The 27,338-nt window shown below is 39.5% G+C and overlaps 5 protein-coding genes across 9 annotated transcripts in view; 2 read left to right on the top strand and 3 right to left on the bottom strand.

Moving 5' to 3' along the window:
* Positions 1–2,925, top strand: part of lrmp (lymphoid-restricted membrane protein) — a 31,813-nt gene extending 28,888 nt beyond the window's left edge. For 4 of the 5 annotated variants that reach the window (XM_074698270.1, XM_074698269.1, XM_074698268.1 and 1 more), the window contains exons 37-39: positions 365–391; positions 983–1,137; positions 2,114–2,925. In XM_074698270.1, coding sequence (XP_074554371.1) covers positions 365–391; positions 983–1,137; positions 2,114–2,256 — 325 coding nt within the window. In that variant the 3' untranslated portion in view covers positions 2,257–2,925. The remainder of the gene's footprint in view (positions 1–364; positions 392–982; positions 1,138–2,113) is intronic. The other variant, XM_074698272.1, reaches the window with a different exon arrangement.
* Positions 2,926–3,006: 81 nt separating this feature from the next.
* dnai7 (dynein axonemal intermediate chain 7) lies at positions 3,007–8,586 on the bottom strand. Its single transcript, XM_074698273.1, has 16 exons — positions 8,567–8,586; positions 8,288–8,372; positions 8,099–8,184; positions 7,819–7,923; positions 7,443–7,580; positions 7,083–7,217; positions 6,699–6,802; positions 6,368–6,526; positions 6,119–6,293; positions 5,941–6,034; positions 5,641–5,804; positions 5,409–5,556; positions 5,101–5,315; positions 4,860–5,018; positions 3,523–3,636; positions 3,007–3,410 (listed from the first exon to the last, which is right to left on the bottom strand). Exons 1-16 carry the CDS (start codon positions 8,567–8,569, stop codon positions 3,135–3,137), a joined length of 2,160 nt encoding a protein of 719 aa, XP_074554374.1. The 5' UTR covers positions 8,570–8,586; the 3' UTR covers positions 3,007–3,134.
* A 34-nt stretch (positions 8,587–8,620) lies between these two features.
* Positions 8,621–10,397, top strand: lyrm5a (LYR motif containing 5a). Its single transcript, XM_074698277.1, has 3 exons — positions 8,621–8,743; positions 8,990–9,061; positions 9,153–10,397. The coding sequence occupies exons 2-3, from the start codon at positions 9,017–9,019 to the stop codon at positions 9,363–9,365; spliced, it is 258 nt and encodes an 85-aa protein (XP_074554378.1). The 5' UTR covers positions 8,621–8,743; positions 8,990–9,016; the 3' UTR covers positions 9,366–10,397.
* Positions 10,398–10,508: 111 nt separating this feature from the next.
* LOC141810587 (sodium-coupled monocarboxylate transporter 1-like) lies at positions 10,509–19,555 on the bottom strand. Its single transcript, XM_074698274.1, has 17 exons — positions 19,322–19,555; positions 17,847–17,966; positions 17,621–17,686; positions 17,170–17,221; positions 16,976–17,043; positions 16,562–16,600; positions 15,691–15,806; positions 15,370–15,510; positions 14,532–14,661; positions 14,361–14,449; positions 13,122–13,231; positions 12,951–13,018; positions 12,755–12,841; positions 12,267–12,478; positions 10,891–10,994; positions 10,704–10,792; positions 10,509–10,616 (listed from the first exon to the last, which is right to left on the bottom strand). Exons 1-17 carry the CDS (start codon positions 19,553–19,555, stop codon positions 10,509–10,511), a joined length of 1,833 nt encoding a protein of 610 aa, XP_074554375.1.
* Positions 19,556–19,961: 406 nt separating this feature from the next.
* slc5a8 (solute carrier family 5 member 8) lies at positions 19,962–26,646 on the bottom strand. Its single transcript, XM_074698805.1, has 19 exons — positions 26,620–26,646; positions 25,979–26,015; positions 25,676–25,866; positions 25,291–25,410; positions 24,256–24,321; positions 24,089–24,140; positions 23,902–23,969; positions 23,766–23,804; positions 23,116–23,231; positions 22,616–22,756; positions 22,393–22,522; positions 22,216–22,304; positions 21,928–22,037; positions 21,776–21,843; positions 21,520–21,606; positions 21,075–21,292; positions 20,350–20,453; positions 20,165–20,253; positions 19,962–20,081 (listed from the first exon to the last, which is right to left on the bottom strand). The coding sequence occupies exons 1-19, from the start codon at positions 26,644–26,646 to the stop codon at positions 19,962–19,964; spliced, it is 1,872 nt and encodes a 623-aa protein (XP_074554906.1).
* Positions 26,647–27,338: the final 692 nt, after the last annotated feature.

Raw genomic sequence — 27,338 nt, 5'->3', positions numbered from 1 at the left:
CCAGGGGTTTAAGCAGCTAACCATGTTAACAGAGCATCCTAATTGTAAGCCTCAGAAAGAAATCATGTCTAACTTGTGACTGTCCTAAGATCAGTGTTTGTCAGCCTGACATGGGATTTTCTACGCCTTTAACGATTTTTTTTCATGCATGGGTCTCATGTTTCTAATTTTGGGTGTGAGGCTAACAAATCATCAAACTGATATCTCTCAAATCTTTACTAACTCTGCTGTCACTCACTAACATGCAAGGCCACTCACTTGGACCATTTTATCCATTATATGGGACAACTGAGTATATTGTGCGGGCAAATTGTGTGTTTTTCTTAACTGTTCTTTGTTCTTCTCCTCCCTCCACATTGCTCAGGAGTCAGGATGAGCTGTTTGTAATGCTGTAAGTGCAAAGGGAGGAGAGTCCAAAGTCAAAAGTGCTTTTGGATTCAATCTTTGTCCGGAAAAGAAAAAAATAAACAGCAAATGCATGAAAAAAGCCTACACTTTTCAGCCAGGAGTGCCTATGCCACGCCGTCTCATATTGACTGTTGAGTGATTTTAAACAGCACTCCTGTTGTTGAACTACTCCAAGCTGAAAGTCTACGCTGCATTTGCTTGACTGGGCAAAATCAAAACGTACCTCTGTGCCAGCTGCTTATATCTGTGCTGCTGACAGCTTTTTCATTTCACTGGTGAAGATGATGTGGATGACTTTGCTTCTCTAAAACTGGTGATAAAATGCAACTCATTAAAGTCAACTTCCCATTGCATCAAGCTTCAGCTGAAATCACAGCCTGCCATCCATTGTTTTAGTTACCACAAATGACCCACAGTGTTTCATAAGTCATGTGTGACGACATGTTTACATTCCATTGTGTCATTTGTGGTAACTTATCTAATCTCCAGACTCATCTCAGACATTTTTTTGCTCTCACCCTCATAACTTTAGCCTTGTGGTAACATTTTCTTATCTTTTATTGCCTGTTTCTAGTCCAAGCCCTGCCTCCAGCCCTACGTCTACAGAGCCAGGAATGGTCCAGTCCCTGTCCCATAGCCTGACTTCCTCCAGGGCTGCCGCAGCAGCAGCAGTGGCCAGAAGTGGCAGGGGGCTCTGGCTTTGGTTGGCCATGGTGGTGGTGCTAGCAGGTTTGCTCATTTTTTATGTTTCAGAGAACTTGTGACAAAAAAAGTCAGTACAGTTTTGAGAAAAAAATAGAAATGTGGTGGTAAACTGTAGGGATGGGAATGGAAAACCGGTTCCTTTTGAGAATCTATAAGAAATGTTTCAATCCATCGATTTCATTAGTCTTTGTGCTTAACGATTCCCTTATCAATTCTTTACATTGTGCTGGAGGCTCCAGGCCTTATTTTAACTTGTCTGCTGCAGCTATCTTAGCTTAGCAGTTGTATAACGTTTCCCAAGAAAACTCCGATTCAGGATTTTCAGCTTGAAGTTTTACTGAAGAACTGACTTCATAAAGAAATGTACATTACTCTCTCAGGAGATTCATATTCAGTAGATTCCAAATGGTATGAATCACCTTATTTACCAAAATAACAAAATAGCGCAAGCTTGATGCTAACGTATATGGGAAACTGCATTGATACGCTAGCAGTTAGCATATATCAGTATAACTTCAGCTTCAGAATAGAATTTCAACTTTCATCACAGAAACATATCACATCAACTCTTTGTAAAAATACTGAGAATTTCAAATGTCAAGAGCTAAAAGGTAATTGAAAGGCTCATGGCTGACTTCATAACTATGGAAAGCTTCCAAACAGGCCTACTTGAATTATTAATATATTACAACACAGTACATCAACGTCACATTGTGTGCAATTTTTACCCGTTTCTGTATAATTATGTCCAGAAATATCCAGACTCGGGGACCAATTACATTTTATTTACTTACAGTATAAACTTAATTATATGTTGTTGACACAGGAAACCTATAAAGCTACTTTTTTTACCAAGAAAATTAACCAGAGGAATTTAAATGGGAATCGGTATTGACAAAATCCTATCAATTCCCATCCCTAGTAAACTGTCTATTTTAGCTTAAACCAGCTGACCCCCCTGAAAAAACATCACTGTTAAAATGTCTTTCTTGCCCCACAGGTCTCTTGGCTCTGCTTGCCAGCCTGGTGATGCAGCCCGCAGTAGATGCCGCCCCTGTGGGGACTGGGGACTCATGGGTGACAATCCAGCAGCTGCTGTGGCCTTACGTAGGGCTCCGACACAACGCGCAGCCTCCTGTCTAGCCCCTGAGACCCGGGGTGGACGGTTCACCTGGCCGCCATCCCTGTGCAGAAACTACTGGTGCAGCAGGTTGTTGAAGAGGAAAGTTGGTGTACCAGTCCCAAGCAGAGGCTGTAGAATGTTCACTGGTGCCTGAAGACTCCTAAAACAGGGCTCGCAGTGACAGCACAGGCCTGAGGGATAGTTAACCCTTTGGAGGTTTTTATGCATCACATCACGTTTGCAAAATTAGTTAGTCTGTTTGGCGTGTATGGGTGTGTCTGTTTTTAAGACAGAAAGCTGTTTTAGTTGTTGGGCTATCGGTGACAAATGGTCACTGCTTAGCTGTATCCAACACAACTGACCAGATCAGGATTGATGAGTCATCGAAGCTAGCACAACATTGACCAATCATGTTGGATCTTTTTTAGGATGAAAGCACTGATCCACTGAGTCGTACCATGGGCCACTGTGCAGTTTTCCATTGACGAACATCATGGATGATGGCTCTGATTGTGCCACATGGGTTTTTATACACATTTCATGCACTTAAAAGGGACAGTCCGCCTTTAATCGAATTTTCCAGTAATTTCTTGGTGTACGTAGAGGACATGTTATACCCTTCAAGTCTATAAACACTGGTAATAAAAATGTCATTGATATCATGAGTGAGGGGATGTGAATATCTTTATTTTTATTAAGTTATGATTCTATACGGTTTAAGTCTTAACACCAAAGCTTTTTTTATTTTCTTCTTTATGTCCGTGCTGTGGTTGTCACTCTTTTCAATTTTAAACATGTTCCAAAGATGTGTGGAACTTTGCACAAATAAAATAAAGTAGCCTATTGTACAATAGAAGTGTGTGTTCATGTGTTTATAAATACATGGTTTTCATACAGCTTATGAATACATCAGTGGTCTGGTGGCACAGAGCAGACTCTGTACTGTACCCACAAACAGATAATCAGATTCTCTGGTTTTAGTTATACTGTCAGGGCTCATGTCATCCTGGAGCATGTGGATGAAGGTGGAGTGAAACTCGCTGCCGGAGTAAAAGTCTGGAGAGAAAGCCTCACTCCTCTCTGTGATTTCTAGCTTCTGACTCCTCTGAGCCGTGAGCAGGTAGAGTCTCCACGAGTCCCTGGGCACAGGAGCCGGGTCATGATGCTCACACGCCTAGAGGAGGAATAACAGCGGTACATTAGACTGTTTAACACATGACGCCCAATGGATAGAAAGCTGGAAACACTGAGCTGAACAGCTCTACAGCATGAGTGGGTAAGAGCACCTGTATGACAAGATGCTCTGCTCCACATTTAGCATTCCACTTGCTCCATGAGAAGGCACAGGCTGAGGCGAAGAGGGCCATCTGCTCATAGGCAGAATGCTCTACAAGTGGGTCCTGAGGAGAGATACAGAAACAAAAACATCATACACTGCCTGGCCATAAAAAAAGTCATACACTCTTATGTTTCGTCGAACCGCCTTTAGTTTTGATTACGGCACGCTTTGGCTGTGGCATTGTTTCAATAAGCTTCTACAATGTCACAAGATTTATTTCCATCCAGTGTTGCATTAATTTTTCACCAAGATCCTCATTGATGATGGTAATTTGCCAGGGGGCATAAAGATTGGACACTGGAGCAATGGAAGAAGGTCATGTGGTCTGATGAGTCCAGATCGACCCTGTTCCAGAGTGAGTCATCAGGGTAAGAAGAGAGGCAGATGAAGTGATTACCCATCATGCCTAGTGCCTACTGTCCAAGCCTGTGGGGGCAGTCTATGATCTGGGGTTACTGCAGTTGATCAAGTCTAGGTTCAGCAACAGTCTGTGCTCAAAGAATGAGGTCAGCTGACTACCTGAAGGTACTGAATGACCAGGTTATTCCATCAATGGATGTTTTTCTTCCCTGATGGCACAGTCATATACCAGGATTCATCGGGCTCAGATTGTAAAGAGTGGTTCAGGGAGCAGGAGACATCATTTTCACACATGAATTGACCACCACAGAGTCCAGACCTTAACCCCATTGAGAATCTTTGGGATGTGCTGGAGAAGGGTTTGCAGAAGCTTACTGAAACAATGTCACAGTGAATGCGTGCCGTAATCAAAGCTAAAGGTGGTCCAACAAATTATTAGTGTGTGACCTTAGTTTTTTGGTGATGACTTTTCTTTTTGCCTGGTAGTGTATATATGTATACTAGTTTGGCAGAAGGGAGTGAGGCTGCAGCTGTTGGCATGCATTGCACATCAAAACTGATGTGACATCCTCCTTAAACATGGCAAACAATCCCCTTTAATAAGTAATGCAATGGTGTTGGACACATGACACCCGTGCGAATGCCAGAAAACGAGTCTTACCACCAGTTTGAAATTATTTAAGTCAGGGAATTTTCTAATTTTAGTTGCAAATGTGCCATCTCAGCATCCACTCTTTTAACCCAATTGTCATTTTTCAAAGACTTTCATGGTGACTCATGATATAATTGTAGTGATTCACTAAGATTTTGCTCAGCTCCTCTGTGATTCTAAGGCTTACGTTTAAGCAGATACAACCATTGTGGCACAGCATTCCCATGTAATTTGACACTGATGATGAGCCGTGATCATGATTCCACGCTGACCTTGCCGCTCGTGCTGACGTATTTATCCGTGTGCTCATTCACAAAGATGTTGACCCCTGCGTTACACATTGCTCTCTGCAGAGCTGGGACACTCATCCACTTCCCTTTGAGGTGACACAGGCCTCTCTCGCGCTCTGACTGCAGCATACACTGATCACCCTGTTTATCATATAAAAAAAAACAATCAGAAAAGTAAGGCGACACATTCTGATGTCTATTTGGGGACATTTCACTCTGCTACCTTGATCGTGATGCTGATGTCAACTAATGCCCCGTTGACTGTGAGGAGAGCTGAGTTTTGGTCCAGTGGCCTGAGCTCCCAGCTTTGGAAGGGGAAGTTGACGTACGTTTCCTGCATTAGCACGAAGGCCTGAAAGGAGTCTGCTTTAAAAGAGATCTCTGCCTCTGCTTCATCATAAGACACGTCAGAGATGCCGTCCATCCGCCACTGCTTTCCTGAATTAAACAAAGTTTAGTGTCATCATTGAGTTTGTTTTTTCCTTTTTTTTTTAAATCACCGAGGTTTTTATAGCATGATGTCTGCTCAACCTGTAGCATCCCAATGAGCCACTTGGGGAGTTTCACAAAAGACAACACACTCAGGCAGTGTCACAGTCACACCAACAGGAGTGCTGTTTTCCTCTGATGGAGAGCTGTTCACAGGGTAGGGAAACACCTGTAGCCCGTCTTTTGAAATCTAAAAAAAAAAAGTCCAACAAGCATTTAAAGAGTTTTGTTTGCTCATGTAAAAAACAGCTGCCATGGAAACTCAGATGTTTACCTGTCTCATCACCCAGTCTCCAACTTGCCGGGGTTGTGGTGGGAGATGAAACACGTCATAGTAGAAGACTCCACCCAGAGGTGTGTATTGCATTAAGTCGACCGCCTGGGCTCCTTGGTTTTTGATGGTCATCTGCTCAGAGGCTGAAATCAAGTCACCCTCAACTGGAGAGAGAAAGGAGTGAAAAAATGTTGAGAATTTCTCAAATTTTTGTCAGAGCTCTTTGAGTGACTGCGTGTTCAAATCAGCGTTCATCAGTCGGTGTTGTGTTGGCTGTTGTTGGGGTTTCACAGCTGATACCGATTTCTAGTGCCTCCATCTGTGTTTGTATCTGGCTCACTCTGCTTCCAGCAGACTGGGCACTGTCAACCCTTGACTTAAAGCTGGCTTCACTCTGTGAGATACAGAACATACACAATGAGAATTAAAACAATATGATGAAGTTACAAAACTCAAACAAAGGAACTTCTTTCATTACCTTTCTCTCTTCAGGCTCTTGGTTGGACTGCGCCTCCTCGTCTTCCTTCTCTTGTTTTGTCTCTTTATCTTCCTTCACCTTCTCTTCTTCTTCTTTCGTCTCCTCCTGCTCAGGAACATCCATGTTTGCTGGAACATCTTTGTCACCTGCCAGGGAACTGGGACTAAACAGAACACTGAGCACAGAGAGAATGGTGAGTGTTGTTTGCTTTGCATTTACAGAGGTATTTGCAGGTTTGCAGATTGGTACCTGTCGCTGGATGTTAGCATTTTCTGGTTTGTCATGAGAGCTAGAATGGTGAGGTGATCGTAATGAGTGTGGAGGATCCTGATGGCAATGTTGCTCACAGCCAGCTGTTTGGGGAGCTTGAAGCCAAGGCACGCCTCTTTAAAGTTCAAACCTTTAAACCTAAGTGGTTGAAAAGGATGGGATACAAAAGAGTACTTTTAGAACTCTGTGCAAACAATTTCAACTGCACCAAAATCTTTGAATCTGGATGCTCATCAATGTGTCTTTCTACTCAGGATTAGGAGTTAAAAATATAATTACATCCTGTAGAATAAAGGTTCCTTCTACAAACCTTGGATTCATCTTGAGGTTGGCCCAGAGACAGTGTGTTATGTTTTCATCTTTGATTACGGTCTTCATGTTTCCTGTCTCTTTTTCAGCATTTTCACTGGCGTTCTAAGTCAAAGAAGACACAAACACACAAAAAAAAGAAGCTGCAACTCAACCTGTGCTCTTTGCAAAGTTTTTTTTTAATATACTGGTAGATCCACTGAGACCCCTTTTCCACCAAGCTAGTTCCAGGGCTGGTTCGGGGTCAGTCTTTGTATTCAAACCACCAAGAAGTGGGGCTAAGTCAGAAACAATTGTTCCCTCCTGGGCTGGAAGAACAACTTACTACTGGAGATGGAGGCGAGGTTATCAATGCAAACACACAATCTCACACCCCTTCTTGTACCTTCAAGATCTCCTCACTGATGAGGAGGTGTTTCGAGTGAATTAGCTCCTGCAAACTGATGAAGATTTCCTGATACTTCTGGCTCTCTCGTGGATCTGTGGCATCTCTGAGCAGAGCTTCCAGCTCCTCCATCAGCTAGAAGAGATGACATTTATTAGTTCATAATTTTGGTTTCACTTTTGGTGCCATTTTTAATTAAAGTGATTTTCTTGAATGAATACTGTAATCACAAAATTTTGAAGTTTTGGATTTTCAAACCTGGCCAATTTAAACATATTAGCCATAAACAATAAGACAAGGAGGCTACATTTCAAAACTGCATTGTCTCTTAGTAAAACAGCACAAATATCAAATACAAACCTGCACAGCAACATTACATTGCTTGAGCACTGGTGTGATGTCCACACATGGGTCATCCCTCCACAGGCTGATAAACATGTTCATGTCTCTCTGTTCTTTTGGGTCTGGGAGACCGTCACAACGAATGTATCTCTCCCACTGGACACAAACAACACAATAAGGATAAGTTACACTGCAGATTCAATGTATGGAATGGAATAAGTGTAATATTGCAGGATGAATTTCAGAATTGGAAATATTTAGAAAATTGTTTTGCATTATTTGTTTGTTGTTAGTGCACTGAATTACAGTCATTAATGTGGTGACATTATACTCTCTGAAATCTTATAAAATATCCTTCTTTTTCTGGTTTAATATTTCTAGAAAGAAAACAAACTTCTGCTTTCTCTAAAGCGTCTTTCTTCCACTCAGTTACTGCAGTATGATTCTCTTCCAGTAGATGGCGTAATTCGTTCAGCTCGTCTTCTCTGCGCTCTAGGTCCTGCCAGCAAAACACACCCATGGATAAGGAGTTATACCATTTATTAGTAAAAGTCCTCAGTAAACCTAGGAACATCTAAATACCTAGGAACTAGGTTTACTAAGGACAAAGTATCTTCTCTGAGAAATAAGGACTGGGAAATGGAATAATATAGGTCTTTATGGATGAATATTACCTTTGCCTCAAGTCTTTCCAGCTCCTCCTTTATTTTTTCTCTTTTCAATCTTTCCTGCTCCTCTTTCTCTGCTTGTAGAAGTGCTTCTTTTGTATGATAAAAAAAAAAAAAACATGATTAGCCTTACTATTTTATTTTTACACAGGCTATCAATACATCTAAATAAATATGGACAACATCCTGGGTTACCTTCCTCTTGCAGCCTCCTTTGCTCCTCCTCTTGCTGTTTCTTTGCCTTTTGGGCTTTTGAAAGCGTACGTCCTTTTTTGGGTGGCTTGAAACCGGAAAAAAGAAAAACCATTAAGGAGAACGGCAGGTATGGTATACTTCTGACATTTTTTCCAGAATATTTAAACGACAGTGAACTAAAACTTTCATTCGTATGTCAAGTTTGGTTTTCAAACATCCGAGTTTTTATCATTCATAACTCATAAAAGCGGTTTTACGCAGCAAAATCGTCAAACTCACCATGCTTGAAACAGTCCAGGTAACCATAGAAACGGACGCGCATGCGCGTTATTTATTTGTATTTGCGACAGAATAAGACAGCGTACGGCAGTATGGAGCTCTAAAGCAGTTACTTTGAGGACAAACGAAGAGGAGACGTCTCTTCTTTCGCTTTCTCCTTCGGACTTCACCGCCTGAGTAAATGCCCCGACAAAAATTGTTTCAATATTACATTAGACAAATACCGTTAATTTTTAAAATGTGTTGGATAAATAGAGTATGCGAAATGCGAAGAAAAAATTAGCCAATCCAGGCTTGCTGCTCACAACACTTTGTCTTTGGGCTTATTCTGTTAAATTGATTGCAGTCATTGGGGTTTTTTCTGCGTTTCTATTTCGTGTGACATGCAAACGAATTATTTCTCTCTCATTCTGATCTTTTCAGAGGTGTATAGGCCGCCCTGTTCCTGACATGGCCAACCCTTTAAGGGGTGAGGTCATAAGACTATACAAAAATGTAAGTGAAACTGTGCATATTATACATCCGCAAAACTTCTGTCCCCCTTTGCTTGAAACGCTGTTGTTGATGTATTTCTAAATCTCCAAAGCTGCTGTATCTTGGCCGTGAGTACCCCCAGGGAGCAGCTTACTTCAGGGAGCGCCTAAAGTCAGCCTTCATGAAGAACAAAGACGAAACAGATCCCGAAAAGATTAAAAAGTTGGTGGCCCGAGGTGATTTTGTCATCAAGGAACTAGAGGCTTTGTATTTCCTCAGAAAGTATCGAGCGATGAAGAAAAGGTATTATGAGCCAGAAAAATAAACACACGGACAACCACTCCAAAATGCACACAGTCTGTTGGCACAATCAGTGTGTTTTATTTTAATCTATTGCATAAATTATGTGTGCTACTGTCTCGTTCACACTGAGTCTGACATACTGTACACATTGCACTGCAAGTCCTCATGTTAAAGAACTACTACCTTGCAATAAAAATTGAAGGTCAGTGCATACAAATTTGCAACAAAGTAATGCTCATAACCTTTTATTCACCAATATCAAAATATTGGCCCACTGGGTTTCTCTTTGCGTTCTCTGATTAATGTGTAAATCCAAAGTTTAAGGGAGTGATCATCTGTAAATAGGTTTTATAGTTGTGTTACTGCAGCCTTCCACTTTGTCTGCAGTGTACTGTGAATATCCCACTGTCATGAACTTGTTGCATTAAACTGATGAGTGATATTGTTTATTGCATTATGTATTTCAGCATGAATAAGTGTTCACAAAACTGAATGTATTTGAGCATTGATCATTGCACTATGAGAGACAAATAAAAAAATGCGTAAAACTGATTTTATACTTAAAATAAAGATACGTTTCATTTCTTATCTAAGGTAAGAAGTGCATGAATAGCTCAGGTGGAAGCATGCACCCCCTGCAACTCAAAAAGTAACACTCAAGCACAATTAATTTCAGTTTAAGAGTACATAAAGGCACTAAACAAGGTTTGTACATGTAACAGTCTAGTTGTTAAACTATTGTAGTACCGACTTTTGCCACAGGGTGATGCTAGCTTTCTGTTTTTGTTTGAGGTACAGACAAGTTGTTACTATTGGTTAACTGAAAAAACAGGTTGTTCCACTAAGGGGCATCTTGGTGATACATTCCTGACTGAGTGAAGGCTCCATCATCATCACTTGCGTGCTGGTGCATGAATGTCTGTTTACTTCTGATGTGTAAAAAGTTAATATAACGTTGTAAAGACCTGACCAAAGTAAATTCAGTAGAAGTAAACTGTTGTGTGCAAATCCCTACTAGCTCACTACATTAACACCAGCCACTTTACAAAGAATGATATGCTACGAAATAACAGTACATGAAAAAAAGGATGCAAAAACAGAAAATAATGCCTTAGTTTGATCCCTGTCACTGAAAAATAGAAAAAGAACCAAAAGTTATGTGTGTTTACAGCTCTTTTAGGTTAACTGAAGTGTCATAGAAAGCAGGATTTTTGTTTCCATCTTTTTCCTTTAAGCTCTCCACAGTGTAAACCTTCTCTTTTCTTCTTATCACCTGTGGAAATAAAAGTATTGAGCAGTGGTCAGAGTAAGTGATCTCAATCTGCAGCTTTTCTTATTGTTTTACTACAGCAATACTCACTCTGTCTAAGAAGAGCTTGAAGAGACGATAGGTGATGGTGTCCTCTTTGATTAACATAAGCTTAGGGTCGGCCTTCTCCCTCAGGCCTCCTGAAAGACATAATGATTAACAGTTTGTATGAAACAGAACTTTCTCACCAAACAGATCTGAATGACTCTGTTTCAGAGCTAACAGCATGTTTCTGTACCTGTAAGCAGACTGATGATCAGCCCCACAATGAGAGCTATGACAGTGCCAATGACACTGATGTAAAGATAAGAAGGAGAGAGCCAGGCTTCCTCTGGTGAATGTCTGGTGGAGGAAGGGAACGAAAAAGGTGCATTTCATTGTAAAGAAACAGAACTGATATTTTTGCACATTTATGTATAACTTTCTGTATCATTTTTGATGATGGAAGGTCTTAAATTCAACTGACAAACCAAAAATCCAGACAATTAAAGTACAACTGGGAAATTCTTGCATTCTGGTAAAACTCTGATCTGATATTTACATGTCTTTGTTTTGTATGATCATCGTTTTCTGTCATTTACAAAACAAAATCAAGAGTGACGTGGTGAGTAGGGATGGGTACTGAATTAGGTACTTTTAAAGGTACCGAATCCTGTCAAAAGTACCTGGTATCAATTCATGTAAAATCAAAAGGTACCATGTTTAGGTACCTAAATGCATCCTTGTGACTGTGAGGGGGTGGAAGAGTAGGCAATTTTCCATGCTGGGCATGAACACAGCATTGCAAGTTAATATATGGAAGAATTAATATGTCAAAGTGAAAAAGTGAAAAAAAAAAACTTTATTATGAAACAAATTGATATTTTTAACCACACGAACACAAAAAAGTACTGAAAAATGGTACTGTTGAGTTCCGGTACCGATTTCCAGGTACCGGGCATTGGTACCGTATCGTTTCAAATGTGAAAGGTACCCATCCCTACTGGTGAGGACACAAACTTTTCCAGATGAGCACAGTTTGGCACACATCCATCTTTAGGTGAAAAGAACAATGCGGATTCACATTTTCTTGGGTTTCAATCGTCATATAATCTGATAACAGGTTATGTTGAACTCATAAAGATAATCTTCAACTCCTGGTGGTTGTTAAAATTTGGAAATTTTGGCTCTTGATCTTGATCCTGTTCATATAATGATTAAAAGGACTCTTAATCCCAAAGTCAGAGTTTTGATCCCAGGCCCTTCAGTCCACATTTTAAAGTCTACCAGGATAAAACACCTGAACCCCAAAACTGCCATGATTGGAATCAGAATTAGACCAATTACCATTTATTAAGATTTAGTTTGAATAGATTGTTCAGAGTACTATCTATGAGTTTCTCTGAAGTCAGGTTGAAACTGAAATTTTCTAAAAGATCAAATGTTAATGTTTCAGCCTGACTGTTTAGTTAGTGCTAACCTTTTTTAATTATTACCTCATTAAACATCACTGAGGTCTCAAAGTGTGCTATTAAATTTCAGTTGTTACTGTTCTGTCAATAGTTATACTACTACTACTACCACTACTACCACCACCACCACTACTACTACTACTAACAACAATAATTTGCTTACACGTCACCGTCTGATGTCGTGATAAAAAAGTTGCTTGGTGCAGTAGGAACAACAGTGGAGGTCCAATTCAAGCTTTCTGTGGTGGTGAAGTTACAACCCTCCTCGGACAACGGTAGAGGACGAGTCATGGAGGGAGGGGAAGGGTAGATCCCAGCTCCAACACCAACAGTGACAGACGCCACCAAGCCTAAAATCAGACCTGATAAACCTCCCTGTAGAAGACAGAAACAAGGAATGAATTTTCATTGATATTCTGTTTATTGTTTCTGGGCCACAAATCTAAGCAAACCACCTCTAAACAGTCTGTACAAATTGACAGAATACATTCTCACTAAATCATTTATATTTTATATCATATGAAAACAGTTTTATGAGCTCTGTGGTTTATAACGCTGTCTAATTACAGCTTAATTTCATTTACACTTAACTTTGTCTCTGTTATCTCAACAGTTAAATAATATATAGTCATACCAAAAGCACAAACTTACTTTGGAATTGGCAAAAGGGCAGAGGATTCCTAACATGAAGACGCCAAGTACAGGACCCAAACAGACACCAGTGACTGTGGCACCTGCCTGTTCAAGGAGAAACATGATATGTTGAAGTTTTACTAAATTCTAATAGAATTGTTTGTTTTCATTCATAATACATTCATTTAACGCTTTTATTCTAACATGACTGTACCTGCATCATCCCTCCCAGAACAGACGCCAGTCCAGCAAGAGAAATGCAAAGAGCTCCGTACATTACACCTGCATTCACATCACATCAGAAACTTAAACTGGTTGGGTTTTAGTTTTTGAGTTCTACGAGAAAATATTCAACAGAGAGTTTAAACAAGGACAACTCACTTACTCAGCCCTTTGGACACCCAGAGCAGGTGTTTCTCAGACATTGTGTAGTGTGGCTTGATGAGGTCCTCGACTGTCACTGTCGCTAGTGCATTGATGGAGGAAGACACTGTGCTGAAACAACAAATTTAAAATTAAAAGAAAGAAATAAGGGCGTTCCTCTGGATTATGGAGAAGATTTAACTGAAGATTGTGTTCAAAAAACAATATCATAGATTTATTACGCCATAATCAAATCAGTATCTGGAATAAAACACTACCATGTTCGTTTAGTCCCCCTGTTTTGAGGGGTTTTAAAAAGGCTCTCAGGGGTCAAGCAGCCTCAAAACAGGATACACATCAACATGAATGGTTCAGTGGCACAAAGAGAATAGAAGAAGGAAGAGGATTACAGGTCCCATATTATGCAAAAATCACTTCATTAAGTCTTTTGGTGAAGTTTGTGGGTCTTTGGCTTTCCTCCCAGCCCACAAAATGTGATATTTAATGACAAAACCTGTACTTAGCAGTGCTTGTGAATGTAAAATCCTGAACTAAAACGAGCTGTTTGGGTTTTGGGGATTTGCTGACAACAGCGAGTCTCTTTTTTGACCAATCAGGAGCAAGTCTGACCTGATTGGTCCACCGGAGCAGATCTCCCAAACCCCCTCCCCGCCCACTCCCCTACGGCAGAAGCTACACTCAGTAAAACTGTGCATGTGTGTGCTAGTCACTTCACGGCCGACTGCTTTTCAAACTTTGGACAATACAACAGAGGGCTAGTGAATAGACTGGTCCTGAATCCAGGCGCATTACCAACCATCCACCAACAAACCTGGGACCCTGGAAATGTGAGTATTTTAAATGCTGTGTGCTGTGGAGCAGATGTAAGAGCTTTTCCTCAGTGTCCCCCTGTCTCTGTGTTAGCTTCAGGATGCTAACTGTAGCTGCGGTTAGCCTGTTGTTTTAGCCTGTAATGTTAAGGTGAACGAGCTTCGCTGTTTTCTGAACATTGTGCACTGGCTTTTTGGACCAAAACATGTTACTACCATTTCATGAAGACATCAATGATCCATATTAAACTGCAGAAAAGGAGCAGAATATGGGAACTTTAAAGAAATTGAGTCTTTCTTACTCAGTGAGTTTAAAAGGGTCCAGAATTCATATGATATATTCAAATAGTGCACTTTTAACAATTAAAACCATTAGATGCAAAAAGACCCATCATGTGAACTGGGTCTTAGAAGTGAAAATGACTGGAAACCTTAGAGCCCCGCTGTATACTGCAACAAGAAATAGCCCTGGAAGTCCTTGGTAGCTTGTCAAGGTGCCCATCACCAAATATGGAATAAGCTGTTTAGACACAAGGAAAAGATCAACAAAAGCAGACTTATGATAGTCAAAGGGAAAAGGACAAAAGAAATGATCATCACACCTGATCAGGAGTAGAAACATGTCCAGCTGTCCATGGGTCACAGTCTTTAAAGACTGAGTAGAGGCAGAGTCCTGCAAACACTGAGAACACCAAAAAGGTGCAAAGGCCTAACATGTTGATGAACAGAGCTCTGAAAAGGAAAAAAGATACCACCAGATGTTTACAAAAACTTAAATATCTTACATCTGATGCAGTATATGCAAGTGTGGGTTCTAAAATTGCACTTGAATGTATTAATATCAAAAATATTTCTTATCATAAAAGACAGACTGGGATGTTTTTGTGAGGGAAGTAAAAATAATTCTAAAACACCTTATGCCAATGATCCGATTGTATTTAGTATTAAAAAAAATCATCAACATTTTTTTTAAATAATCACTTGGCTGTTTTATGTTTCTAAGTCTGATTGGTTAGAGCTAATAACTAATAATTATTAAGCATTAAATGTGAGAATTTGAACAACCAGATCACACTTCATGGGATGCTTTCAGGGCGGACAAGACCCCTCTGCTTAGCTTCAGGATCTTGGCATAACCAGTTGCCTGCTACACAGTGCAATCAGAAAGTTTCACAACCCCTTCATACATCATTTTTTAATATTTATCAGCAGCAGGTACCCAAAAGCAACAAAGTGGGAAAAAAGTGTAAAAAACTTTGCAAACTTATTCAATAGGAAACACTAAAATATAACATTAGCCAACTTATGATGAACTGTGGCTCAGCCATGTAAAGTAAACCTTCCTCTTCTGTTAAAAGCAAACAAACAAAAATCTTTAAGTATAATCCCTCTTTGACTTTCTGTTTAAGTGTCAGAAGAAATGATAAAGTTGTGGCTTACACTCTGGCATGAGTGATGCTTTTGCAGGAGATGTATCTCTGAACCTGGGCCTGGTGAACCCCATAAATAACAATCCAGCTAACAGTTCCTCCAACGCTTATGGTCCAAAACGTGTGTCTCCTCAAAGGGTTTACGTCAAAACTGGTGAGACATATTTAAAGCATGGTTACTGGGATAGTTAAAGAGAATTAAACAGAGAGGAATCAGTCTGTAAAGTATTGTATTGCTGGTCCAAAAAAACAAAACAGTTTCAGTCCCTAAAATAACTGATTGTATTCATTTCATGAGTACTGTAACTTACCCTCTCTTTTACATACTTACTCCCAAAAGTTGAGTCTTCCTCCCTGTTTAGAGTCTGAAATTATGTTGGATAGTCCACCTCGTAATATGACAGTCTGGATGATAACAGATAAGTAGCCTGCAAGCATTATTCCTATCTGGGGAAAAAAAAAAAAAAAGAGTACCCAATTTTGTTTACATTTATTTCATTTACATGGATTATCTTTAAGTTTCAAACAAAAACTTATAGTTACTCCTAAAAGATTTGTGTATGGACTAACATTTTTACAATTTTTTTTTTTTTTTTTTCAGTTTTTATATCCACACTGACGCTCCCCTTGCGTTAACTTGCGGCACAAATCATTTCTGCCATACTGATAAAAAATGTATTCTCAGAATCCTCACTATAGAGCTACAGGACTTTGGCTACATAACTGAAATGTAACAACCAAGCGGCAACCTCCAGTCTGGGAATATGAGACAACAAGTGCTAAAATCTGCTGTTTCTTGAGTATTCGCTTGAGGCTGGCTCAAGAAGTACTGGATGTCACATACACACCAAGCCAAAAAAGCTGTTTTCAAAGCAGAAATTAACCTATTTACAGCCTGGTTCAAAAAATGTCTCCTGTCCGAGTCGCTAATTTTCGGAGGATATTAAGATTAAGCCCCCCCCCCCCCCCCCCCCCCCCCAAGAGGCACAGCTGAGGGTCACGTGACCGACAGGCGCCCTGTGGCTGTAGGCCCTTGCCCTGAAGCCCTTGCCACTACCAATATGGCCGCTATACGCTATAGCCTATGTGCTACGTTTTCCATTTCAGAAACAGACGGGTGACGTCGGTGAGACTACATCCATGTTTTATACAGTCTATGGTAACAACGTATCAATTTCCATTTTAATGTATTTAAAGTTTACCTGAAACACATCAGTCCACACCACTGCCTTAAGTCCACCCTGTAACAGAGCACAAAATCACATTCTTTCAAAATCCAGGATTTTTTTAAAAATTATTATTATATCCATTTAGTCATCCATCCATGGCTCTGTTTATTATCCATATTTGTGTCCCTCCATCTGTCCATTACTCGTTTGTTTATACATCCACCCATCCATTTTCTTTAGCTTACTTAAGGCAATGTCATGTTGGCAGCAGGTAAAGAAAAAAGCATATTTTAAAAAAAATATCTTTGCACAAAAAATGTTTTTACATCTTTTTGGATGTTGCAGTAAAGACCAGGGGAGTCTCCCCCTGCTGGCATTCAGAAAGAATGCAGGCCAAAGCTACCAACAGAAACAGAGCCTGAGCTGCCCTGTACCTTGTTCACTTACCAACGTGCAGTAGAGGGTGCAAACAGCTCCTGTTGAAATAATTCCTCCCCACAGATTTAAACCAGTAACTGTGGATTGAGACAGAGAATCAACACAGTGCTCACTTACTGAAAACAAACCAACCAGTCCATTGGTTTGATTTTAACTCTAGTCAGATGAATAAATCTGACTTCTGTTGGCTCGAGACAACAAACCTTGGCTTAAGGCGAGTGCTGGGCCATAAATGACAATCCCGCTGTAGAGGATCTGTGATCAAGAAAGTAGAAAAAGAGCATAAACCAGCCTCAGGAGAAGAAGAATTTACAGTAACATTTTCCATAAACTTATAACACATCATGAATGCGTGTTTACCTAACACAATGGTAAAGTAGTTATTCTGGCTGTTTGCTGTTTGAGCAACTAATGGCACTGTGTATTTGATTAAATATGACACTATTATGTTGATCATGTCACAGACTATTTATTGTTTGTTAGTTTCCCATTGATTCAACAGACAACAAATAAAACGTATGTGCCTGGACAAAGAATATTTGTAAACCACTGAGTAAAACTTCTATAAGTGATGAGTTTGTGGAAAGAGTTACCTAAATGACATCTTACCAAAGGAGTAAAAACTCTTGACAAATTGTTCTTTCTTTTACTCACCGCTTGAACAATGAAGAGTATGGTAACAATCAGACGCATTGCTTTATTGAAACGCAGCTCCAGATACTTTGTTGGGAAAAAGGGCAGATTGTTAGAGCCTTTTTGAAAACTGTCTAACACACACAACATTTGAATCATTAGTGTAATAAACTGTCATCATTTCAGGTAAAACTCTACATTAGAAAATGATGGAGATTTATGGCTCCTGACAATAGAACAGTTTTACCTCGTAGGCACTGGTGATGGACAGTCTGTAGAAAGCTGGTAGAAAAACCTCAGATGAAATCATTGCTGCCAACACGTAGGATACTGAAAACAGAATTAACTGGGCTCCGAAAAGGTAAACCTACAAAATGAGATTTGAAAAACAAACAAACAAACAAACAAACAAACAAACAAACAAACAAACAAACAAACAGACAAACAGACAACAGCAAATGTTTCTTCATTTTCTGATGGCAGTGTTTTTTTTTCCAAAGATGTCACATTTAATTCAGTGGACTTAGATTATGCCAACCATCCCAAAATCACCACAGAAATCAAAATTGTAAACTTATACAAGTATTTGGGTATCACCATTGATAATGACCTGTCATTTCATGTGCACATTGACAGTCTTAAAGTAGTAAACTTAAAATGGGATTCCTCTTTAAAAGCAAGTCCTGATTTTCACATCAGGTCAGAGACTATCTAATCTCAACCACCTGTTGTTGGACTATGGTGATTTGTTTTTTATGAATGTTCTTGGGCTTCTTCCATCTTATTTGACCACATATTTGATCAGGTCTAGTAACAATCGTGGACTGCGCTCACAGGAATTTATTAAAATGTTTAGTCCTCGAGTCAGAACAGAACTAGGACAGCCTTTCATGGAATACTTTCTCGATGGATTTTAGACTAACAGAACTGTTCACTGTGGGTGTATTTAAGACTTTCTTAAAGGACCAGGAGAGAGCTAGCCTTGGACAATGTGACTGTTTTAATTCTTGACTGCTTTCATTTTGTTTTGATTTCGTGTTACCAGAACGGCTTGGTTGCCATATGCTGATGTCCAAATGTATTGTTATTGTTGTTTTATTGTGTAACTGTATGATGCTGCCATGCCAGGTCCCTTTTGAGAAAGACATTTTAAATCTAAATGAGGCTCTTATCTGGTTAAAAAAGGATATAATGATAATAATTACACTATAAGAAGGAAAAGACGAGAGTCTAAAAAGAGCAAAACACTTTCCTGAGGAGAGTCTGTTTTTTTTTTTTCTTCCAAACATAGATTAAAACAGAAAAAGGAATAAGTGTTCAACCTGTTTTTGTTTTTTATTTGAGAAAAAGTTTTTGTGTATCCAAAGATTGTATATTTTGGATATTTTGTCATTTATTTATTTTGTCATTAAAGGGTCAAATGTGACTTGCAAATTGCTAAGTATGGGGAGAAAGTGGGATGCAATTGTGGGCCACAAGAAGTTATCCCAAACAAATAATCACAAAAATCATGGGTGATCAACAGGGTAAAGGAAAATAAAATAAAATAAAATAATAATAATAATAATAATAATAATAATAATAATAATAATAATAATAATAATAATAATAATAATAATAATAATAATAATAATGCATCCAGTTCAGGCTCCTCAGAAAAAGAGAAACAAAACCAGTGGCATGTTATCATTTGTTAAACAAGAAAAAGGGAATCATTCTTACCTCAGCTGGGTTGGACAGCACTGTGATAGATGACATAAAGTTAGCAGTCAGAGACAAGGACACAGGCAGGGCAGTCAGAGTTCTCCCTCCAGTTAGGAACTCCTTGGAGTTTCCCGTTATTCTGCTTTTCCAGGCAAAGTAAAAACCAACTCCAGCCGACACCACCAGCATGAGAGCAAACACCACATAGTCTGCTACTCCAAGAGAGCCGGCAACGAAAGAATCCCCGGACATTTTGGTGTGAGCCGGATCAAGACTAGAAATGAGCTCTTTAGGAATTCACTCAACCTCCTCATTGGGACATTTTTCAACCAGGCAGTCCTCTGGATGGGGTGTGAGACCTGATATGTTACCTTTTAACGTGACACTAGAGTTCAAGGTTTAAAGTTCTGTTTTATTGACAAGAGCATTGCACAATAAAATACCATTAAGTCCTGGACATAAAATGTGTAGTAAACACTGATGCTAGAAAAGAGAAAACTCCAGCAAACTCTCAGAAGATGCATTCGAACTGAGGTTTCTAAAAGGATTCAAAGAAGAGACGACATCCTGTCATCCCATTTCTCTCTACGTTTTTCTTTTGTCTTGCCACAAAAAAACAAAGAACAAAAAAAAATGGATCGAGATCATGAGTTCTGTCTCATGTGAGAACACTCCTTTTTGTTGTGTCCAGCTCAACATCACAGAAAGTAGGATTAGTGTTCCCAAATATCCTCATCCTGTGCTTCTTCAAGTCCAGCCTTCCTGTTCTTCTTGTCACCTTAAAAGTGGAACACATGAAGGAGACAGTCAGCATCTCTTAAAGATGACTGTTTGATATCATTGCCATTCTACGGTACCAACCCTGTCTTTGAAAATCTTCACCAAATGATATAAAGTGGTGTCTTCTTTGCTCAATGTAAGCTTTGATTCAAACTTCAGATCCCGACCTCCTGAAATAAATGTTCATGACACAAACATGAACAATTCTGAAAAGCATAAAGTTAAAATAATTCAAAAGAATATTCTTATTGTTATAAGTTATTTACCAGTCAACAGGCTAACAAATAGCCCCACACTGATGGCTGTTATTGTTCCAATGGGACTGAAGTAAAGGTACGACAGAGAGTACCAGTTATCAGCCAGTTGAGACCTGAGACAGAGAGACAAATCTTCATCAATCACTCGCTAAAAAGGCTTTTAGTGAGGTGTAGCATTGGACTTAGAGTGGACCAATGGTCACTTTTTTTTTCTGGTCAGCTGGCGATATGTGTGCAAAGACTCCAGGCCACAAGGTGGCGAGGGAGTGTGATTAAAATGGGTCCTACTCACTGCATCTTTAATAAAATGAATACACTTCGTATAAATGTTTCTTACATCCAAATGCTGTAATGACATGAAGATATTATTGGGCTGCATTGTGTACAAGTCCTCTTTTTTTTTATTTTATTTTTTTATTAGTAATTAAACGCTAAAAACAGGGTTCTATGTCACGTTTTACCATAATTGATGGCTGCTCTTGGGATATGATAAAAAGAGGAGCCATGCTGTCTATTCTGCTGTAAGCTACATTTAACCACCTTTAGGGACAGTTGGGGTTGCCAGTCTCTGGTTACTTGGGGGGTTTAGCAACAGGGGGAGCCTTTTCCCTAGCTTGTCTTGAGTGTCTTTCTACATTGTTATCCAGACATAGTATGAATACACAACAGTTGCTTGATGCTACAACTAGCAAACCAAACATAGCATAAAATCAAAAAAACAGTTTGAAACATACTTCCCATCCTCGCTCTGTGGTGTCACTGTGATGTTGGAGCTGAGCAGTGTTTGCAGACCAGTAGAGGTCTGAGTGTGATTAACTGTGGTGGTGAAGTTACAACCCTCAGTGGAGAGCGGCAGAGGGCGTCTCATCTCAGGAGTTGGAGGGTACATGACAGCACCGATACACACCCACAGGGACATAACCAGTCCTGATGTAAGACCAGACAGCGCTCCCTGGAAGACAATTCAACAGCTAGAAGATCTGAAATTAGATTAAACAGTAAGTATATCGAAATTTGGTGCACTAACCAAGAATGTGTAAAGGTTGGGTCATATCAGACCAAAGAAAACAGTTGTCAAAATTTGTACTTTAAAGAAAAAATGATGCACTGAGTAGTTATCGTTCTAGAAAAGCAATTAAATCTTACACAAACGTATAGAAAAACAGGGAAAAGGCTTACTCTGGAGTTGGCAAAAGGACAGAGGATGCCTATTGTAAACAAGCCAAGTAAAGGGCCTCCAATGACCCCAAGTATACTGACAGCTGCCTGTAAACAGGAAGAAATTTTACCTGAGTTATGGGGTCATAAACACCAGACAGGTACGTCATACTCTGGCTTGTAAAACTTTATATCATAAACAGTGATAAACATCCTTCAACAGCCAGCTTTGATGTGAGCAACTATAAAGTTTTCACAAAAACTAAATCAACTTCACCTGTAAGATCCCTCCCATGAGAGATGCAAGACCAGCCATTCCGATGCATATGACCCCATATAAGAGACCTGCGGTCAGCATTGGGAACAACTTGACATCACTGGCTTTAACTCAATTTTCTGAAATGTTGCACATGAGAATGACCCACTCACTCAGCCCTTTAGAGGTCCAGAACCTGTGTTTCTCTGACATGTTAGAGTACGGTTTGATGAGGTCTTCTACTGTCACTGCAGCGAGTGCGTTGATACTGGACGACACGGTGCTGGAGTTGAAATGATATGAACATAAATGGTGTGCGTTAGACCTTAAATGCCCTATAGTTTAGACTTAATGATTACACATTATAGAGAAGATACTTCAGAATGCCTTTCATCTCATGTTCTTGATGCATGAGTAAAAACTGTCAATGGTTCACCTGTGGTGTTATATCTGCCCTTTACCTTAAAGATCCACTATATACAGCAGCGACGAACAGCCCAGGAAGGCCAGGGTTGTCTCTGAAAGTGTCCATCACCAAATATGGCATCAACTACAAAGGAGGGGTGGCAGAAGTAATTCCTCCTTCATCATCCTTCATTATTTATGATTCATATTTGTTGTGTGTGTCTCCATCATACCTGATCAGGAGCAGAAATCAGCCCAGCTGTCCATGGGTCACAGCTCTTGTAGACTGAGAAGAGACACATTCCTGCTGACACTGAGCACAGCAAGATGGACAACAGTCCTAATAGGTTGATGTACAGGGCTCTAAAAGAAAGAAAGAAACATGTTAACATAGAGTTTTTTCAGAGAGTGAACAAAAACCTGTGGTGGACATTCAAACACTTGAACAGAACTCACAGTCTGGCATGAGTGAGGCTTTTGCAGGAGATGTATCTTTGAACCTGGGCCTGGTTAATCCCATAGATACTGACCCAGACAAATGTTCCTCCAATGGTTATGGTCCAAAAGGTGTGTCTCCTCAGGGGATTTGGGTCAAAGCTGGAGAATCAAAATGTTATTGTAGTTTAGTTGTGAGTTGTGTTTCCTCTACAAACCTAAACACAAGTTTAAACCTGAGCAATACTTTCAAAGAGAACAGTCCAGGGACAGGAAAACTCCCAGAAATAGAAACTGACTAATTTAGAATTGAAAGTTTCAGCACCATGGAGAGAGACAGAAAGAACTGAGGCTTTCACTATTTTTCCATGTTAATATCAAATTGTAAAGATACAAAGATACCCTAGGCTTTGTCTAAATTGTAAGTACTCCAATGCAGCTCCTGTACCTCTGTTACTGTTACTGAGTGTAAAATTCTTCTTACCGTAAAATATAGACACATCACTCTGACTCATACTCACTCCCAAAAGTTCAGTCTCCCTCCTTGTTGTGAGTCTGAAATGATGACTAGGAGTCCTCCTTGTAATATCACAGACTTGATTATGACAGACAGGAAGCCTGCGAGCATGACGCCAATCTGAAAGAAAATAATTGATAATTAAAGTCCTGCTTTCTAAACATACCTTTTATCCATTTAGAGGTTCAAATTTACCAACTAATTTCTTGAAGTGGTAGTTAAAGCTTTTTGTGTAATGGTATTAACTTACACCAGAACTGTGATTTGGCATTAGCAACACAAACATACACATAGTGTTTTTTTTTTATTTTTATTTTTTTTTTTTTTTATTTTTTTATTTTTTATTTTTTTTAAAGTTGGACGACATAAAAGCTCTCAAAAAGTAAAGCCTTATTGAAGAGCTCTGCTACTCATTGGCTAGTGTATGGGAAATAAAATCCTCCCCCTATAACAGATAAAACACAGGTCAAACTACTCAATTGAAATACACAGATTTTCATAAAACATTATCCCTGCCCTCATGGAAATAGTTTGGCATCCCTTTTACACAGGTGGAGGAGGAGACATGACGTCCATCATTATATACAAGTTCTTAATTCCCTCACAGCCCTGTAGTACCAATCACATGTTGTTTTTCCCAGACTAGAAGCTTACCTGGATCACATCTGTCCACACCACTGCCTTCAGACCACCCTACACAATGCACATCAAGACCAGTTGTTATGTCTACTGTACATCAAACTTTACAATAAAACACATCTGATTCCATCAAGCATGTTTTCTTACGTACCACTGTGCAGTAAAATGTACAGACTACACCTGTTGAAATAACTGCTCCCCACAGATCCACACCAGTTACTGCAGAGAGAAGTCTTCACAGTGAGAGAAACTCAGCAGAGCAACACCGAGCAGCTTGAAGTACTCTCAGGTGGGAGTGCTTCATAAACTCTGACTGCTGTCACCAGAAACTGGCATACCTTGGTTTAAAGCAAGAGCTGGAGCATAAATAACAATCCCAGTGTAGAGAATCTGTAACAGACAAAGGAAATGATAGAGACACTGAAATACTTGTGGATATCTGATGACCTGTTCCACCCTCAGACTGAAAGCTTGTTCATTATGTGTTGAATGAAGTCTTACTCACTGTCTGGACAATGAAGAGCACAGTCCCCAGCAGACGGGTTGCTTTGTTGAAACGCAGCTCCAGATACTCAGAATCATGCCATAAAGTGTGAATTCAGAGCAAGAAAGAAGATATATTTCATTTAGATAACATTAGATTTATTACTACTGTCACTGCAGATGAGAATAGAAATACTTCTGCATCAAACTGCTTACTGAAGTCCAACTAAAAGTATATTTAAGCATCAAATCATGTAGCTGTTTGACATGGATTATGAAAAGGCACTTTTAGATTAGCTATTGTACTACATTAAGATACATTTATGATAGAAATGTTCACTGTTTTTGACAAACCCCTAATAGATGTAAAATAAGGGCTGCAACATAGGAAAACTAGAAAAGCACTCAGAGAGCGCAGACCTCCACCAAGCATATTGTGATTGTCACCAACACTTTAGTCCTACTTTAATGTTATACTCCCTTTCAGCAGACTGTCTGCTACAATTTGGTGTTAGTTTCAAGTTTGTACGATAATTTGTTTCCTGACAGTGTTGAAAATTATGATGACTCAGTACATATTTGTACATATTGCCAGGATCTGGATCATACTTTTACATCTGTCAGAAATTATGGTGACCTTGTCTTGTATTGTTTTGCAAAGCAATCCGACCATTTATCGTGGCGTTATATACACATGTGGTGAAAACGGCCCTATCTCACAATGATAAAGAACCCATTAAAAAAATCCTAGATCCAGACGGTGATCCATATCACCCCCAAAATTTAATCACTTCTTCTTTAGCTTGTTTTGAACACTTTCTGAAAATTTCATCAAGATCTGTTTGTTATTTTTTGAGTTATGTTGTTTACAGACAAACAAACAAACTCTCCCAAAAACATAACCTCCTTGGTGAAGGTAAAAATAATCTCCTACCTTCCTTAGTATCATATGCTTGCACATTTTTCCTTAGTATTCAACAAAGCGTTGGAGGTATTACATGGCCTGTAAACAATGCAACACTGACATAAACTTGAATTAAATCCAAAGCACAAAAACCTCATAAGTGCTGGTGATGGCCAGTCTGTAGAAGACTGGAAGAAAGACTTCAGATGTGGCCAGCACCATCATAACGTAGGAGAGAGCAAAATATCCAATATTGGCCCCATAGCGGTATACCTTCAAAAACATAATATGAATTAACGTTTTGGTTGTATTTACAAAAGAATCTAAAGAAAAAATTTAAAAAACAAATACTTTCTTATATTTGAACATTTTGCATGATATCCCTGCATTACACTAAAAATGTATCATCGTCTCAGTGTCATCGATAATATGTCTCTGATTGACTTGAAAGTCATGACAAATCATCCTTGCTACTTTATAGAGACATTTACAGACTTGAAAGGTGTTAAAAAATTTTGAAGCAAAGACCAGAACTTACCTCAGCTGGGTTGGACAGCACTGTGATAGCTGACATGAAGCTGGCAGTCAGTGACAGGGAGACAGGCAGGCCAGTCAGGCTGCGTCCCCCTGTAAGGAAGTCTCCTGAGCTTCTCTGGCCTCTGCCGGCCCAGGCGTAATAGACCCCAACGGCAGCCGACACCACAAGCATGAACGCAAAAACCACATAGTCTGCTGCCACGAAGGAGCCGGGTGCTCGAGGGGGCTGTGACATTTTGGTTGATTCAAAACAGAAATAAGAGGAAAAGAAAGGACAGAAAAATGCTCTTGATCAGTGTCTCACTCAAAACTGAGAAGAGAGCCAGGCCAACCCACTGTAACTACCTGTGTGTGTGTATGTGTGTGTGCAAGAGGGAGCACTTAAGGCATGTGGAGCCATCAGGAGAGGAAACTGATTTTTTCTCCTGACAAAATAAAAGTTCTTATGCTTTTCACTCCGCTGCTGTTAAAACTCACTACAAAGAAGCTGAAGCCTGTTAGGTTGATGGATTATGATGGTTATTTTCTGAGTCACGCACACTTTGCTGGAAACTGTCATTGAAATTGTTCTCAAAGAGATTTTAACAAAGTATTTAATGCAGTTCCTGTACCCTTGATCTGCTTGATTCAGAATGTTTGGTTGTATAACAGCAAGAAATCCAGGATATTCCAGGATTATTGCAGAGGGATACATCCGAGCTTTAATCTGGTGAATTTTGTCATATATATTGTCTATTATTTCTATATTTTCATTTAGGACAGTGTCATCTGGATGCAGAGCTCAGATCATGAAGCCTCTTTGGTGATTATTTTAAAACAGTTTGAGCTAGAAGCCTGAACTTTTTGATGTTTAACCTGTCACTGATTGACTGAGATTGAGCATATTCAGAGCCTGACCCCAGATAGGTGTCAGATATGGTGGGTCCATGCCCTCTCTGAGGCTACTTCCTGTTGGCAAGGGAGTAGGGGCATGGTTCTACTTACAAAAACATGATTTCACATTTCTCGGAGGTCTCTCATGTCAGGTTTCATGTATCTCCTGTAGAAGCCAAATATGAGCAAAAGAAACCCCAAGGTACCCAAAGTATTTCCATCAGAGAGCTCATCAATTCACTTTTACTTTATTAGAACATCTGTTTTACTAGTTTATGATCCTTCAAAAGAGAAACAATCATTGGGGAAATTGTTCAATAAAACAATGTAATCACAAATCTATTTAAAAACTGGTTTATGGCCTTACATGATTGCTTTATGAAACTGCACAGAAATATACAACTTGCCCTGAGCTCTCAGTCCTCTACCAGCACTCGTAACTCCCACTAAAATACACATCACTGCCAAAATATGTTTATGGGTGGCCTACAAAGGATTATATAAGCTGTTTTTGCTACTTTATATTCAATTGGTATTATGTTGTGAAACCACAACTCAAGCTTTATGTTTTTGTATGTACAATGAACCATGTTACGAAAACATTTAATGGTGAATTGATGAGAATGCGTGTTTGTTTACAGTACTGAGTAGATCTGTGAATTCAATGCAGTGAATCATCTTGGTCTGCCTATTTCTTCTCTACCCAGTAAACACCGCATTCAACTGGATTCTTAAATAGTCAATTCAGCCCTTCAATTTGATGCTCAGCTGTATGGTAGAGCATTTTGAGT

Source organism: Halichoeres trimaculatus, unplaced genomic scaffold (assembly GCF_033239565.1).
Source record: "Halichoeres trimaculatus isolate MK-OKI-2021-1 unplaced genomic scaffold, fHalTri1.1 fHalTri1_scaffold_21, whole genome shotgun sequence".
NCBI lineage: Eukaryota > Metazoa > Chordata > Actinopteri > Labriformes > Labridae > Halichoeres > Halichoeres trimaculatus.
This window is presented reverse-complemented; position numbering and strand designations above follow the sequence as displayed.